The sequence below is a fragment of the Carcharodon carcharias genome, chromosome 3 (genome assembly GCF_017639515.1).
Source record: "Carcharodon carcharias isolate sCarCar2 chromosome 3, sCarCar2.pri, whole genome shotgun sequence".
In the NCBI taxonomy this organism is placed as follows: domain Eukaryota; kingdom Metazoa; phylum Chordata; class Chondrichthyes; order Lamniformes; family Lamnidae; genus Carcharodon; species Carcharodon carcharias.
In genome coordinates, this window is record NC_054469.1 from 213974375 (window position 1) to 213991704 (window position 17330).

A 17330-nucleotide genomic window follows, 5' to 3' on the forward strand; every position below is an offset into this window, starting at 1 on the left:
ACTAGTCACCGGCCGTCATTCCTGAGAAGGACCCCCTTATCCCCACTCTCTGCCTCCCGCCAGACAGCCAATCTTCTATCCATGCTAGTACCTTGCCTCTAACACCATGGGTTTTTATCTTACTGAGCAGCCTCCTGTGCGGCACCTTGTCAAAGGCAATACCCACAAACAGGAATGTGAAAATGACTAGATAATCTGTTTTTGTGATGTTGATTGAAGGATAAGTATTAGCCAGATAAATAATGTGCAAACTGTTCAAACGTTTCATCCGTTTGTGTGATATCAAACTTTTAGCTGGTTATTTGATTCTGAATTTGTAATTAGGCAGTCATTTCAGTCAAGTCTTCGGGCTGAGGAGTGTTATGCTAGAGAGCACATTCTCAATATTTTTCTTGTACCCTAACCCAAACAATGTAGCTTAACTCCAAAGATCTGCATTGGTGTGTCACAGCCGTCTCACATGACCTGTGCTTTTGACATCCCAGAGAGGCCTCTGACCATTTACCGGTGTGAGTTGGATTGAGATGAAGTCGCTGTGTTTCACATGGATTCCTTGCAACCAGCAAGATCTGAGCAAAATGCCATCCCATGAGTCAGAGCTAGACATTTGCTAAAGTAGTGGAGAGGGTTGATGAGGGTAATGCAATTGGTGTAGTGTATATGGACTTCAAAAAGTGTTTTATAATGTATCACATAATAGACTTGTAAGCAAAATGGAAGCCAAGGGGATCAACGGGGGAATTGTTACATGAATATGAAATTGGCCAGGGAAGAGAAAACAGCAAATAGTGGTGAACGGTTGTTTTACCGACTGGACTGAAGTATACAGTACTGTTACCCAGGGGTTGGGATTAAGATCATTTTTTTTCTTTTGATAATTATTAATGACCTGGACTTGGGAATGCAGAGCATAATTTCAAAGTTTGCAGATGTCACAAAACTCATAATCAGTAAGATTGATAGTAACAGGCTTCAAGAAGATATGGAAACACTGGTGAAATGGGTAGACACAAGGCAGATTCAACTTAATGCAGAGAAGACTGAAGTGATCCATTTTGGGAGCGAGAATGAAGAGAGGCAATATAAAATAAATGGTTCAATTTTAAAGGGGTTCATGGAACAGAGAAACTTGGGGCTATGTGTGCACAAGTGTTTGAATGTACCAGGAAAAATTGCGGAGACTGTGAAAAAGGCATGTGGATCCTTGGCTTTATAAATATAGACTTGGAATACAAAATGAAGGAAGTTATATTGAACCTTTAAAAACTTTAGGAAGCATGCCAAGGTCCTAGGGATTCCGACTTTATGGAACCGACTAAAAATAGGCAAGCTTGTCGCTAATGGAAAATTAATAGAAATACCTGATCAAGAAAGTCCTTAAGGACACAATTCTTCAAAGTGAGAGCATTGAGTCTGTCATGATGGGTAGCATTTAGATCATCCAACCAACTGAAATAATTTTCTCTTGTGACATTTCCATCCTGAATTTCGAATTCATTTGAAATGAGTAGCATATTCCTGTTGAGAAAATTTCATATAAGTACTCACAGATGCAATGATTAGGCAGCCACCATCTTCATGAAAAGGTGTTTGGCAAGCCTTTGTCTTCCATTCACAATCAATACAGAGAAATAAAATAAAACCAAATGCGTCACTGCCTTGTTTTTGAGGATTCCTTTGAGTTAAAAATGGAGCAGCCATCAGCGGGGCTGATTGTGGCTGTGATTTCAGAGGAGAATCCCTGTCAGTAAGGAACTCATGGATTTTCCATTGGAGAGATTGTATCCATCTAGTTATCTAGTTGCCTCTCTGACCCCCATCCTGTTACACCCTTCAGCCCCCATCACTCCATTGCCTCTAGACCCTATCATTCCACAGCATGTTGCTGTCCCCCAGCTCAATGCAAACCTCTTCCATTCTTTTATCTATGAATCTCCTCAGTTTGGTTTGCAGCCTGCTCACAGTGCAAAGACTGCCCTCACCAGCTACCCGCGACACTTTGTTAACTGATTTCAGCAACATATCTGTCTCCATCCTCATTGACCATACTGACCCTTCCACCCTCTCTCCTCTGAAGTGTGCTTCCACCCCTTCCTGTCGGAACACATTTCTTATAATGGCCAGGGCTTCTCCTGTAATAGCTCAATGTCCTGCTCTAATACCCTCATATCATCCATGCCCCAAAATTGCATCCATGGCCCCATCTTTTCCGTCAACCTACCACTGAAGTTACAGCTGGTGATCTGAAAAACTGCCGCAGAAATTCAACCCCCAAGAGTTTAAGAACCCAATAGGACATTAACTAAGTTAGATCCTAGAGGGCACTGAAAGTCTTGGGCCTGGAAATCCAGTGTTCTTCTGGGCTAAGTACACAACAAACAAAATACATTAATTAACATAGATACACAGAAAGTTTACAGCACATGAGGATGCCATTTAGCCCATAGTGTTTGTACTGGCCAAAAAAGCTATCCAGCCTAATCCCACTTTCCAGCTCTTGGTCCATGGCCATATAGATTATGGCACTTCAGGTGCATATCCATCAACATTAACATAGAATAAAATGTTTGCAGAGTAAATATACAAGGTTCTGAAGTAATACATTTTTGATCGAACTGGCATGGATAATAATTAGTGCAAGTACACAGTAGATTGTGGAATTCTACTTACTTGTCTAAGCAATCCCAGTAAGTAGTAGTTGCCTTAAACCCAAGAACGGAGAAGATGGGAACAGAAGCAAAGATAGAGGTAAAGCCATTGATAATAGCTATTGCCAGGGCATCCATCTCACAGTCATTCCTGAAAAGCAGAAGTGTCTTTGTTGAAATTGCACCTCATTCTTTTGTAAGCAGCTTTCTCTCCTTTTCTATCTTGCTTATGCACTTGTCAAAACAGGAACCTGAATGTCAGCATTCAGAGACATTTCTGTTCATTCAACCGCTTGATCTTGCTGGTGGTGGAGTTCCCATGCATCTGCTGTCCTTGCCCTTCTAAGTAGAAGAGGTCGCAGGTTTAGGAGGTGCTGTCAAAGAAGTCTTTGCAAGGTACTGCAGTGCAACTTGTAGGTGGTGCACACTGCAGCCGCACTGTGCTGGTGGTGGAGGGATTGAATGTTTAAGGTGGTGGGTAGGGGTGCCAGTCGAGTGGGCTGCTTTGTCTTGGGTAGTGTTAAGCTTCTTGAGCATTGTTGGAGATGCACTCAGCCAGTCAAGTGGGGATTCTTCCACACTCCTAACCTATTCCTTGTAGATGGTGGAAAAAATAATTCAAACTGTTAGGAAGGTAGGTTAGTCACTGTAACATTTATTCATTTCATCAATTCAGTAGTTGAAGCCAGTTCATTTGGGGCTGGAGTTCTATACTTGGCCCAGAGTACGACTTGCCGCAATGATAGTTGCAAATCATAATACTTTCTTTTACTGTCAGTTTGATTTCCATTTGTGACCATAATATTCTTCTTATTACCCAACTGGTGAATGCAATGAGTCTTCTGATAAAATAATAATAGCCTAGAAGTTCCCTTCTATTATGATTAGCTGACACTCACTCATTTTATATTCTGTTTGAAGGACAGGTTTTTGTTCTTTCAGACAAATCTAAACGATTTGGGGAGCGAATGGGAAAGTGGAGTCAAGGCAGAAGGTCAACCATGATTGTATTGTATGGCAGAATTGGCTCGAGGGGGTCATATGGTCTACTCCTGCTCCTTCTTATGTTCTTATGTATATTCCATGCTCTTAGTAAGTGCCCCCAAGCACTCAGTTTCACATTGCCTGTACCAAATGTTATTTTCTAATATTGGATCCAATTCCCCAATCTAAGGTGTCAGCCATGGCTCAGTGGTAAGGCTGTCACCTCTGAAGCAGAAGATTTTGGGTTCAAGCTTCACCCCAGAGATTTGAGCCTAAAACTGAGGCTGACACATTGGTGTGGTACTGAGGGAGCCTTGGCTGTGGCATTAAACCTCGTTATCATCCTCTCAGGTAGATACAAAAAAAAACCCATGGTACGTTTGAAACTTTTCCCAGTATCCTGGTGAATATTTAACCCCCAATTCACAACACAGGGCAGGACTTTCCCGGCCCCCTGTGGCAGGACCTAACACGAGGACTGCAGTGGGCCAGCCAAAATTCCGTTGACTTTCGGCGGGACTGGGAAATTCCCAGCCGCAAAAACAGATTATCTGGTTATTCACCTCATTTCTGTTTGTGGGAACTTGCTGTGTGGAAGTTGGGTGCTGCACTTCCCTGCATTACAACAGTGACTCCACTCCAAAATCCTTCAGTGACAGTGAAGTGCACTGGGACACCCTTAGATTGTGAAAGGTAGCACAAAAATGCAAATTATCCTCATTTACATAAATTCAGGGAATCTTGTGGTGCAGTGATAGTGTTTCTACCTCTGAGCCAGAAGCCCTGGGTTCAAGTCCCACTTCAGGACTTGATGGCCAAGGGAGGAGCGTCCATAACGTGGCCAAATAGGTTGATTCTCAACCTGTAAATCCTTTGGATACTCCTGAGGCAGGCGGTAAGAGTGGGAGAGTTTCCTGGTCAGCCATACTGCAGAAGGTAATGGCAAACCAACTGCAGCACTTTGCTGAGCATAACCATGGACCAATCCAGTGGAAGGCATGGTTGCCAATGCCCTCTTAGGGCATGGTATCTGAACGAGGAGGATGTAAATTCAATTTAATTCTATGTTATAAGGTACAGGAAGCTTGGTGTCATCTGCAAGTTTAATCATGCCTGTTTTCTCCTCCAGGTGAATATTATGAACAATGAGGACCTCACACCACACCCTGGGGCATGGCACTTGTGATGGGACGTACCCCACTGGGAAATTACTCTATTTAAAATAGCCCTTTGCTCATCGCCCCTCAGCTATTTTGTCTTCCACACCTTAGCAACTAATTCTCACACACAATCCCTTATTGAAAGCTCTTTGGAATTGTGAACACTGTGAAATATTAGCGTATGGATGTTTAGCACATTTATATGAAATTACTTTATCCACTATTTTAATGGATGCCATTTTGACAGGCAGGTTAATAGTGCTATTAAAGTGGCAGGAAAAGTAATTTGATATGTACAGGGTAAGCTAATATAATGCAGTGGGATCTCCAAGTTAACTCCAGGAAGTCTTAATAAATTCCTCCTTTCCCTCTGGTCTGGGAGTTACTTTACTTGAAAAGGCTACTACAGAAAGTAACGTTCTTAAAACAATGCTTACTTTGGTGAATTATAGCTGGAGAATGCAATAAGTCCTCCAAGACCCAAAGACAACGAGTAAATGATCTGGGTCACTGCATCGAACCACACATGTGGTTGGCTCAAAACATTCAGCTGGAATTAAATGAAATAAAATGAGAGAACAAATGCACTTACTAGAAATAATAATCAGTTATTAATATCAGTTATTATTAGCCAGCTCATGTAATTTTCCGGGTCAGCCAGATGTCTGATACATGTGGCAACTCATCACCATACATAAAAACTCTCTAAATCAAGCTACTGAGATTTTTACATTCCTGATGTGGAGCACACTGTCTCTCCCCATAGAAATACACTCATCACATCCGAGTCAGATTGCCACTCCACTCCTGTTTTTTATTACCTGGAAATCTAGGCCTTGTGTCGAGGGCTTCGGAGTCAGATGCAAGGACGTCACGCCCCCCCTTTTTTTATGGCACCGGTTGCCGTAAATCGGGTAAATTCAAAGGTCTAGCCACTTTCAAGCCGGGGGAAGGTAGGTTTGTCAATTAAGTGGTTAGAATTTGAGGGTGGCGGGGGTGGGAGTGGGGGTGGGAGTGGGGTGAGGTCAGGCACTTGGTCTGGGAGGACTGGTCGGGTAATCTGGGATGGGGGGTGGGGGGGGGTTGCTGCCACCAATCGGGGAAGGGGGTGAGTCAGAGAGTCGGTGGTGGGGGCCAGCAGTTGGGGGAGGGAATTAGGCACTTTTGGGGGTGGGGGAGCTTGGGCACTCTAGGGAAGAGGGGGTCGGTGTGGGTCTGTGCAATAGTTATCCGGTAGCTAGAAGAGGTTTTAATTCTTCTAACTTTTTCTGGGTAACCATTGATGTAACACAGTCAGAAATCCAAAGTTTGTGATTTAAATCACATTTTCGTATGGTTCCCAGTGCAGGGCAATTGCCCATTGGAAATTTGATCTTCCTGGGCAATTGCTGTGCAATCCTCTGGAAACCTCTGGGGGAATCAGGGAAGTGTTGGTGGGTGGGGTGTGGGGGGGGGTGTGGTGGGGGTGTGGTGGTGGTGGTGGTGGGGGGGGGGGTTGGAGGGCGGTGGGGGGCGGTGTTCCCCAATGCATCTTTGGGGAACCCCCCAGTTAGACTGGAGCTCGGAAGTTACAGTCCGTTAATCATGGGTTGTCAGAGCCAAGGTTCTGAACTCTGAAGTGTGTGCAGGCCATTACTGGAGTTTGAGTAGCTGAAATCACAAAGCTTACCAGGATAGAGCAATATGGATATATGAGCACATGTCCTCATACCTGGCCTCCAGAATAATGCCTTCCTCTGTGTCACTCCCAGTCTCCTTACATGTATGGTGAATATAGTGAAAGGAACTGCAAAGAGCAGTTTGAATTGTGCCAACTAACTTGGTGTTTTAGGTGTTGTAAGTGTAATGCTGCATACAAGTATTACTCAACACCACCTGCACAGAACAGATTCTCAGAGCTTAAAGAAAGAGCTATGAAGGCTGACTCCTCCACCTTCCCAGCACACTCAGCAATATTCCAGTGCAGCTCAGCATCTTAGCTTTCTCCTGCATCACACACATGGGCTAGAGATAATTGGGTGATTTGCATGTCTAGGGCTCCTGCACCATGCAGGGGAACAATTTGTTTTTCTTCAATCGTACAAAAATTCAACACAAGGTATACCAAAATGCCCTTTTCCTCCTTCTGCACAATCAGAAAGAACTGTTACACAAACACAAAACTCTGCTGTTGCTGGAAATCTGAAATAAAAACAGAAAATGCTGGAAGGCGGAGAGAGAAACAGTATTAACTCCCCTCGTGACATTCATTTCTCCCCCCACTCCCCCATCCTCTTTCCTCCCCATCCATTTCTCCTGCCCACTCCTCCTTAGCCCAGTGTCTAAATGCACAGCACATGCTCAGTTGGAGTGGCTGGGATTGCATATTAACTGGACACCCAAAATACTGATTGCTGGCTTGAAGCCTTTAACATGCTCACTGATTCCGTCCCTTTTGAAAGGGAAGTGGGGAAAGGTGATTCACGGTCACTCATCGTATTTGATGTACTCTGCTGCTTGGAGGAGCTAAGGCAGCAGATGTATGAGTGCTCCACCACCTGCAAGTTGCCCTCCAAGTCACACACCATCCTGACTTGCAAATAAGAATAAGGAGAAGCAATATAAACTAAACGGAGGTGGAGGAGCAGAGAGACTTGGAGGTGAATGTACACAAACTGTTGAAGGTGGCAGGGCAGGTTGAGAATGGTTTAAAAAGACATGTGGGATCCTGAGCTTTACAAATGGGGACATAGAGTACAAGAGCAAGGAAGTTATGATGAGCCTTTATAAAATACTGGTTCAGCCTCAACTGGAGTGTTGTGTTCAATCCTGGACACCAATACAAAGATGATTTACCAGAATAGATCCAGGGATGAGGAACTTCAGTTACATGGATAGATTGGAGAAGCTGGGGCTATTCCCCTTAGAGAAGAGAAGGTGTGAGGAGGTTTGATAGAGGTGTTCAAAACCATGAGGGGTCTAGACAGATTAGATATAAAGCTCAAAGATTTACTGTGGGAGATAGAGTTTTTGTGCTGAATTTTGGATATGGTCCTAGTTGGGTTCCTGGTATAAATGTCTCTGAAGCTGGACTCTTGTCATTCCAAGTGGAAGTGGAAGACCGGATTATTCGAAAACATGTGGATCATCTAAGGAGTAGAGAGACATTCCAACAACCAGCAATTCTGCCTTTAATTGAGGTCGAACCTTTAATACCTGAGGTGCCAGATTAACCTAGTACAGACATACCTGATATCTCTGTTGAATTACCTAATCCTGAACTGCTTCTGTCTAAGGATGTCCCTGATGCTGCAGTTCCTGATCATGTCGATGCAGTGGGAGAATCTCAAGTGGTAGAACTACGCCACTCAAACTGAATTAGAAAACTACCTCAGAGACTTAGGCTGGAATTTTGCGGCCCTGTCTCAATGGGGACGGTGCTGTAGGATGCGACAAGTCATTCTAAACTCCATTGATTTTGGTGAGACCATAAAACCCAATGGTGTAAAATTCCGCCCTTAGTCTTTAATCACATGACTTGTGAATATATGTATATATATGTTGTGGATTAAAATATCCTTTGCAAATAGGAAATGTAAAAGAACTAAAGGAGGAGGAAATGTAGCGATTGTAGATATAACCTTTCCTACTGCCTTTAGGGGTCACATGATTGTACTGACGAATGAACCCTAAACACAGGTAATCTAAGGGGTGGAGCTTTCTAGTAGTGGACCTGGTTCAAGCATGTAGTTTCTAAAAGTGCTCTGTAATAAAGTTACCTGTTTCAAGTAAGAAACCTGTTCGGTATACCAAGTTCATTACATTGGGTCTCTGGAATACTAGTCCACTGACAATATTTGAATATTTTTAAGGCAGAACTTGATAGATTATTGATACAAACAGGAGTGAAAGATTATCGAGGGTCGGCAGGAATGTGGCGTTGAGGTTACAATCAGATCAGCCCTGACATTATTGAATGGCGGAGCAGGCTGATGAGATTGTAAAGTCGCTGGGAATATGCCCCATTCCTTTGTGAAATATCAGGGGTCAATTCAAGGGGCCACTTGGGGTGTAGGAAGGGCAACAGGACAAGTGTAACTAAATCTGCGCTTATGGTTGCCCACATGGGAAGTTTTACAATGTCAACCCTTCCCACATGGTTAGCTTTGCACTCATTGACGCAGAATGTAATTTATCACAGATATATCCAGAGGCAGTCCTGACACTCTGTATTGACAGGTAATTACATTTACTTACATCTGGAGTAATTAGATAGGTCAAACCATGAAAGGCCCCAGGCAGTGTTAATCCTTGTACAAGGAGAATGAATAGTACAAGGTAAGGGAAAGTTGCAGTGAAGTAGATGACCTGCAATGTACAAAAGCATTTTAAATGGTTGATAAAGTTTTCTCAACACTTGAGCTCTGAAGTTCCAAAGAAGAGTCATATTGGACTCGAACCATTAACTCTATTTTTATCTCCACAGACCTGTTGAGTTTTTCCAGCGCTTTTTTGTTTCTATTCCTCGAGCTCAGAATTGCTGTTATTGATTCTGGATGTTAATGCTGGAATTGTGCCCGACTATGCCTCCCAGGACTGAAACCAGGCCCGTTTTGGGGTCAGTGGGTGACCACCTAACTAGCATGGGGCAGCCAAGGGCACATACCACTTTGGGCAAATCTCAGGTACGTACTGTCCCAAGCTAATAGAAACTCGGGGAGGGGAAGTTACCCTGGCCCCTTCCCCGACTTCACTCTAATAGGCCTCTGAACAAAGGAGCTGATCCTCAGCCCACTAGCCGCTGCTAATTGGATAGCGAACACCTATTAGTTGGCTGCTTCCAGTAAGATTGCACCAGAGGGCCGACTGCAGAAGCAAGTATGGGTGGGACCCAGCAATGATCCTGACACCTGAAAATATTGTAAGTGAGGAAGATTCCTGTTCAGTTACTGAGTATGGTATAAATAGTAAATATCTGTACTAAATATTCTTTGATTACTATTAAACCTAAAATGCAGTATGATTATTATTTTTAAAACTCACCTTTCCCAAGCTTTCAATTCCTCTTAAAACACAACAGTACACAGTCAACCAAGCGACAGCAAGGCATATAACCAGCCACCATTGCTGGCCACCTCCATTTGCAGTAATATCTGGACTGATATTCAAGGTTTCTCTGTACCAGAAGTAATCCACTGAAGTGCTCTGCTTGCACTCTTTAATAAACCCTACAAAAGAAATGAAATAGGTTGAATGAAGTTCCCCAAAGCCAAGGCCTCAAAAACATTGCTTTTACGAGTAAGGTACAGGTGGCGTGGAATTTACATGAATGGACTGTAGCTACAGTTACAGGTCAGAGGCTGGGAATTCTGTGGCAAATAACTCACCCGTGATTCCCCAAAGCTAACAAAATGTTATTATTTATTGAGAGGGGAATCAAATACAAAAGTAGGGAGGTTATGCTTCAGTTATACAGAGCACTAGTGGGACCACACCTGGAGCATGTGTACAGTATTGGTCACCTTACTTAAGGAAGGGATGGAAATGCATCGGAAGCAGTTCAGAGAAGGTTTGCCAGACTAATATTTGGAATGGGTGGGTTGTCTTATGAGGAAAGGTTGGACAGACTAGGCTTGTATCCACTGGAGTTTAGAAGAGTAAGAGGTGACTTAATCAAAACACATAAGATCCTGAGGGGTCTTGACGTGGATGTGGAGAGGACATTTCCTCTTGAGGAAGTATCTGGAACTAGGGGTCACTGTTTAAAAATAAGTGGATTGCCCATTTAAAATGGAGATGAGGTGAAATTTTTTCCCTCAGAGGGTCATGAGTGTTTGGAACTCTATTCCAGAAAAGTCAGTGGAAGCAGAGTCTTTGAGTACTTTTAAGGCAGAAGTGGATAAATTCTTGGTAAGCAAGGGGGTGATAGGTTGTTGGGGGTAGGCGGGATGCAGATTTGAGAATACTATCAGATCAGCCATGATCTTATTAAGTGGTGGAGCAGGCTCGAGGGACTGAATGTCCTACTCCTGCTCCTTGCTCGTATGTTCATATGTGTCTACAAGGCACAAGTCAGGGGTGTGATGGAATACTCTCCATTTGCCTGGATGAGTGCAGCTCCAAAGAATACTCAAGAAGCTCGACACAATCCAGGACAAAGCAGACCGCTTGATTGGCACCTCAACAACCACCTTAAACATTCGCCCCCTTCATCCACCAGCGCACAGCGGCAGCAGGGGTGTACCATCTACAAGATGCACTCGCCAAGGCTCTTTTGAAAACACCTTCCAAACCCGTGACCTCTCACCTAGCAGGACAAAGACAGCAGATGCAAGGGAATGCAACTACCCTCAAGTTGCCCTTCAAGCTCTTGGAATTATATTGCCATTCCTTTACTGCCACTGGGTGACAACCCTGGAACCCCCTCCCTAACAGCGCTGTGGGTGTTCCTGCGGCACATGAGCTGGGATCCGGTGAGACCAGAAAATCCCACCAAACGTCAATGGACTTCTGGCTGCCTTGCCAAGTTTTCCGTCCTGCCCACGACAGACCCTGCTGTGGGCAGGACCAGAAAATCCCAGTGATGGACTACAGTGATTAAAGAGAGCAGCTCACCACCACCTTAAGGATGGGCCAAGTATATCGCAAGATCGAATGAAAAACACAGTGACAGGAAGGGCTACTGGCAACTGAGAGAATATAAATGTTTTAAATTTCACTGTTGTGCTTAACCTTGGGACTCAAACATGACTGTTAAAGTGAATTTATTAAATTAGTGGAAACACAAATTTCAATTATATAAGCAGATAAGGATGGAACAATACAAGACTGTTCATGCTCCCATTTCCCTCACAGACGTGCACCAGTTTACCCATTGTGACCTCTCCCCAACTCACTCAAACCCATGGGCGAAGGGATCAGTCAAAGCAGATCTTCAAAAGGTATCTTTGTAGAATCCCTAAAGCCAACAACTAGTCAACAAATCCCATGTCTATTAATTCAACCCTTAAACCACATCATTCAACTCTTAACATTCTCTTGGTTCCATTTGCACGGAATTATTTTGTAACACTGAGCAAAACATCATTCATTTCTATCTTTATCCTCATATTACCAGGCTCTTTGTTTTAACAAGGGATATATTTTCAAAGAAGGTAATTTGTGGAGTCTTTGGAAATTATCCATACTCTGGGAAAAATTTGCTAATTACTATTTTCACTGAAAGTTTGCCAGATTTGTACAACCTCTAAGTTTGCAAACACAGACTGAATTAAATCAGCTTAAATTTATATTACATTGGTCATTTATCATTAAGTACCTCAGACAGGTCCCTTCTTTCTCATGTTTAAACTTGTTCAATTCTGTGTATCCTCGCTTGAGGCTAAAGCCTTCATTTTAACTGGGAGTAAGAATCAAGCAGACAGGACACAGCGAGCCCCAAACTTCCCTCACCTCAGCACATTTTAACTCCCCAACCTCATCTGTCAGCTGACGTCTCAAGATTGACAGGAAGTGGCAGTTGTCAGTGGGCTGAGATTTGGGCAGCAGGGGTAGTATCTGGTAACCCCTGGTGGTTTTCCAGGCCAGGGATTTGGGAGGATTTCATGATCAGAGAGAGGAAGAGCTGACTCTGGGCCAGGAGAAGCTAAACTCTCCTTGTGGGGGCCCAGGTGAATATTCCTGCACTTTCTGGTGCCACGAGGAAAGGGAGAAAAATAAAAAAGATTGATTCTCACTGGACAGTACAGAATTAGAAAATGGTTGAAATGGGAGGCATGTAGCCAAAACTTGTCATTTTCCACTCATCAGGAGTTGTATGTTCCTATAGTATAAATTGTTGTGGTAGTCTGAAATTTGGCATTCTTGCATTTGTCCGGATGAGTGGAAGACGAAAAGCTTCGGCAACATGTCTCACTTGTCAGTAATGGAGCCATTAGCATCTTTGGATTTCTAACCCCAGCTTCTCCTCATCACTATGTTCATTTGGCAGGAAGATCACATTGGCTTCCCCAGTCAGGGCACCATTGTACTTGGGGCCTCATGACGTTATCAGTCCCCAAACTACAAGTCTAAAGGAGGCCCCCAATCTGTTTCAATCTTACCACCTGCTCAGAAGAGAGCAATTTAAAATAGAAAACAGCGGGAATGGAGCAGGATATTGACAAATGAGCCTTCCGGAAAATTTTAACAGCGCACCCACTTGCTGCGGAGTGGGAATGGGTTAATGTCTCCCTAGAATCATCACATGGATATCTTACATAATACCCAAATACGCTACAGTGACATTTTAATGAAATTTTAAATAACTTTTAAGAGAAACTTCGTTGTGTGGAGTTCAGTTTTGTGTCTTCATTGAAAACAAAGCAATTTTTTTTACGTGTGAGCCAATGCAATTTACACAAGCAGTTCTAACTTTGTGTAGGTGAATGGGTTTTGAAGGAGTTAAAATCTTACCCTCAACGTTCTAGACAAGAAAAAGAAGGACAAGTAAAATTGGGAGGCAACAGGAACAGAATATTATAAAGCGCGTGAGCCCCAAAAGTACTTTCAGAATATACATTGGCATAAAAGCACTGGACTTTCAGCAAGTTTATTTTAATAGAGTCCTTTTAAAATTTTGTGTGGCTTTTAACACACCTCAGTGGCTTGTATATAGTCTGTAGGAAGTCTCATTTCTGTGACATTGAAGATGATGAATGGATATACCACAAAATCATCCCAATATATCACAATTCAAGCTGTGCTGCTATATCTGAATAAAGTCCCAGTAATAATGTGAAATTTGTGGAGCTGATCTAAGAGTAAGAACTTCCTATTGATTGTACTAATCTTTTTCTTTAAAGTAATGGATTGTCGGACTGGGCACACTCAGCATTCTACAATCAGCAGAACACCACAAAGCCTAACAATCCGATAAAGCATTGATGTGATAAATGCCAAAGGAGCCTGTTTTCCAACAATTTCCAGGGAACTACTGGTGGTCAACTGCCCTTAAGGTTAGTCAAGCAGCCAAGCTATAGCTAGCCAGCTGACCAGCAGCCAGCCAGCCAGCCATGAAAACATCAGGCCAATACCAGAGATCATGGAAGATTCAAATTCCTCCAATCTCGCAAATAGGAGCATCCGCTACAGAAACGGCAGTGGGAGAATTTGCCCCAGGACAACTGGCCACCAGTGGGAGAGGAGAGACACAAAACACTCGCATTCTGCGGTAAACCTCTTAGTTAATATAAGACTAGCTGTAAGACTGCCTGATCCTGCCCACTGAAGTATTAACAGGGAACATGGATGAGCCACACCTCATTTTCAGTCTCAAGGAAGTGTTAGATGCCCTGTCTTCGCTTTGCCAGAGGAACTTGTTGGGAACAAGACATTGGGAATTCCTGCAAGTTGGACGGTATTTAAATAATCCACACTTTTCAGCAAGTGTACGTTCAATCGAGGCATTCATGAGGGAATTGAATTGTTACCTGAAAAGGAAGAATATGCATGGATTGAGGAAGAATCAAATCAAGGTCTTTCAAATGATAAAGGGTTTTAATAGTCTAGATGGTTCCTCTCATGGGTGAGTCCAGAACAAGGAGCATAATAAAGAGTCCTACGGACTTGAGACCTTAACTCTGTTTCTCTCTCCACAAATGCTGCCGGACCTGCTGAGTTCCTCCATCATTTTCTGTTTATATTTCAGATTTCCGGCACTTGTAGTATTTTGCTTTTCTTTCAGTGGAGTTCGTAGAGTTGAGTTACAGATCAGCCAAAATCAAGTGGAATGGCATAGCCAGCTTGAGGGGCTGAATGGCCTATTCCTATTCCTTTGTTCCGCCAAGAGCTGTAGGTTGTGATCCTGCAGCCTCAGTGTGAGGGCCAAACCATTTCAAAGTTGGGCCTTGTTTGGCATGCAGTTCAGCAATCAATGTAGCAAGTGGGAAGGAGATCCATTAGCTCCTCTGCGGAGCCAGGGCAAGACAGGAGCCTTAACCAGCTTAGGGGTGGAGTCCCCCACCCTATGTATAAGTCAGGGATGAGTCTGTCCCCACTAGGGCGGCTTCCCCCACAGCCATTTAATGGCACCTACTCAGGGAGTCCAAGTTGCAGGGGGAACATGCAATTTTATATGCATGTTGTCATCTGGTGCTATGGATAGTGATGGTAGATGCTCCAACATTATTTCTGTCACATGGCTGACCAATAATCTCTCCCACTCTTACTGCCTGCCATTGGCATGTGTTGGAAGGATTTATAGGTTGATACTTGACCAGTTTGACCATGTTACAAACGCATCTTCCTTGGCGATCAAGTCTTGGAGTGGGACTTGAACACTGAGCTTCTGGCTCAAAGGCTGGGACACTCCCCACTGTGTCACCGTGTCCTAGTCCTTTCTGTAGGCAACTAAAAGTCTTCCCACTGGCTGCCAACAGAGATCAAGTGAAACATGGTCATAAGTACAACATGAAGCTGGTTAAGGCTCCTGTCTTGCCCTGGCTCCGCAGAGGAGCTAATGGATCTCCTTCCCACTTGCTACATTGATTGCTGAACTGCATGCCAAACAAGGCCCAACTTTGAAATGGTTTGGCCCTCACACTGAGGCTGCAGGATCACAACCTACAGCTCTTGGCAGAACAAAGGAATAGGAATAGGCCATTCAGCCCCTCAAACTGGCTATGCCATTCCACTTGATTTTGGCTGATCTGTAACTCAACTCTACGAACTCCACTGAAAGAAAAGCAAAATACTACAAGTGCCGGAAATCTGAAATATAAACAGAAAATGATGGAGGAACTCAGCAGGTCCGGCAGCATTTGTGGAGAGAGAAACAGAGTTAAGGTCTCAAGTCCCCTAGGACTCTTTATTATGCTCCTTGTTCTGGACTCACCCATGAGAGGAACCATCTAGACTATTAAAACCCTTTATCATTTGAAAGACCTTGATTTGATTCTTCCTCAATCCAAGGAAACACAAAGTACATTTATACAGCCTATCTTTATAATTTAACCCTTGAAACTGGACACAAAATTAAGCCTCTGTGTGTACATGTTGTTCTTGAAGTAGTAATGAACAATGTTGATAGTAAAGACAAAAAAGGTTCCATTAGTTCCCCTGAACACACACAAACAAATCTTCTGCATATCTCATCACTGGATATTTGATTAAATGTTTCTATATTTTAACCTGTTTTATTGTTGTTTAAAGGGCAGTTTTTCCATGGCAATGGTTCCTCGAAAGAATGAAAAAAGTACCAGAGTATCCAGGCAAGGATGGTGTTGTAGTACAACCCCATGATGAAGGAACCCACCATGGCGGCAATACCTGTAACATAATAAATTACAGAAAATTGATCAAAAGAGCTGCAAGAGTTTCTTAAATGATTTGCACTGAGCTGCAGTGAGTTTTAAGTTAGAATTGGAGATTTAAGGTACAAGCATAAACATACTGGAACACTAATTGCTCTTAACATTACTAAATGAGCTGTATTTTAGAAATATGGGCTTTTACCTCACTTTAGTTTGGAGGTTTGGTTAGGAGAATATATCAAGTAATGGTGCCTACTTATCCTCCCCATTACTGCTATAAAAGGTCCATTCACACAAGTGCATTGCAGATGGATAATGTGATAAAAGCAAAATACTGCGGGTACTGGAAATCTGAAATAAAAATAGAAAAAGCTGGAGAAGCTCAGCAGGTTTGACAGCATCTGTGGAGAGAGAAACAGAGTTGACACTTCAAGTCAGTGTGACCCTTCTTCAGAGCAAAAGAGAGGTAGAAATGTGATGACATTTATACTGTTTCAGGGGGGTGGGGGGGTGGGGGGGTTGGGGGGGCAGGCGAGGCTGGATAGAAGGCCAGTGATAGATGGGGGCGAAGGAGAGGTTGACGAAGATGTCATGGACAAGGGAGTGTTAATGGTAGTGGTATGTGCTTACCCTTGTTCTGCTGTTATCACATTCTGCTTTCTTACCCTTGCCACTACAAGCACCTGTTTTAGCCCTTATCACTACGAGGTGTGGCGGGAGTTGCTAATTAACACAAATTGCTGGATAATTGGCACCCTTCCAGCCTCACAGAAACAAAAAAATTGCTGTCAACCTTCCTGTGAGCATGAAGAAATTGTTGGATTTATGTGGCAAATCTGCAGAAAACTTGGGCTGCTACAGCAGGCCCTGTTAATGATGTGACTTATAGCCCTGACATGAAACTCAACCTTGAAGGCTCACAATGGGAACAGTTGAACCTGGGAAGTCTCAACTCCTGCAGGTTTCTGACATTTTAAATTTTAAGGTTTTTTTCATACTTCTCCTTTCTGCCTCTTCTTCCTCTCTGTAATCCAGTCTTTCATTCTCTCCATTCTTTCTTTCCCTCTCTTTATTTCTCTTCATGTAACTTGACTCTAATTCATGCAATTTCCCTCTCTGCCCTTCCCCCTGTTTCTTTCTCTTTTCTTAATTTCATTGATTAAGGATTGAACCATTGTTCATAAGCCCCCAGAAGCCCCAATGAAATCATTGTGCCATTATCAGTTCAAACTTCCAGTCATTTTGACACAAAAATTGAAGCGTGAGGG

The 17330-nt window shown here is 43.3% G+C and overlaps 1 protein-coding gene across 1 annotated transcript in view; it reads right to left on the reverse strand.

Moving 5' to 3' along the window:
* LOC121276084 (sodium-dependent neutral amino acid transporter B(0)AT3-like) overlaps window positions 1-17330 on the reverse strand; it is a 51699-nt gene that overhangs the window by 15821 nt on the left and 18548 nt on the right. Inside the window, exons 3-8 of the mRNA XM_041184022.1 lie at window positions 15941-16078; window positions 9815-9999; window positions 9029-9139; window positions 5230-5342; window positions 2671-2799; window positions 1362-1518 (exon numbers count right to left, since the gene is read on the reverse strand). Of these exons, the coding sequence (XP_041039956.1) occupies window positions 1362-1518; window positions 2671-2799; window positions 5230-5342; window positions 9029-9139; window positions 9815-9999; window positions 15941-16078 (833 nt within the window). The remainder of the gene's footprint in view (window positions 1-1361; window positions 1519-2670; window positions 2800-5229; window positions 5343-9028; window positions 9140-9814; window positions 10000-15940; window positions 16079-17330) is intronic.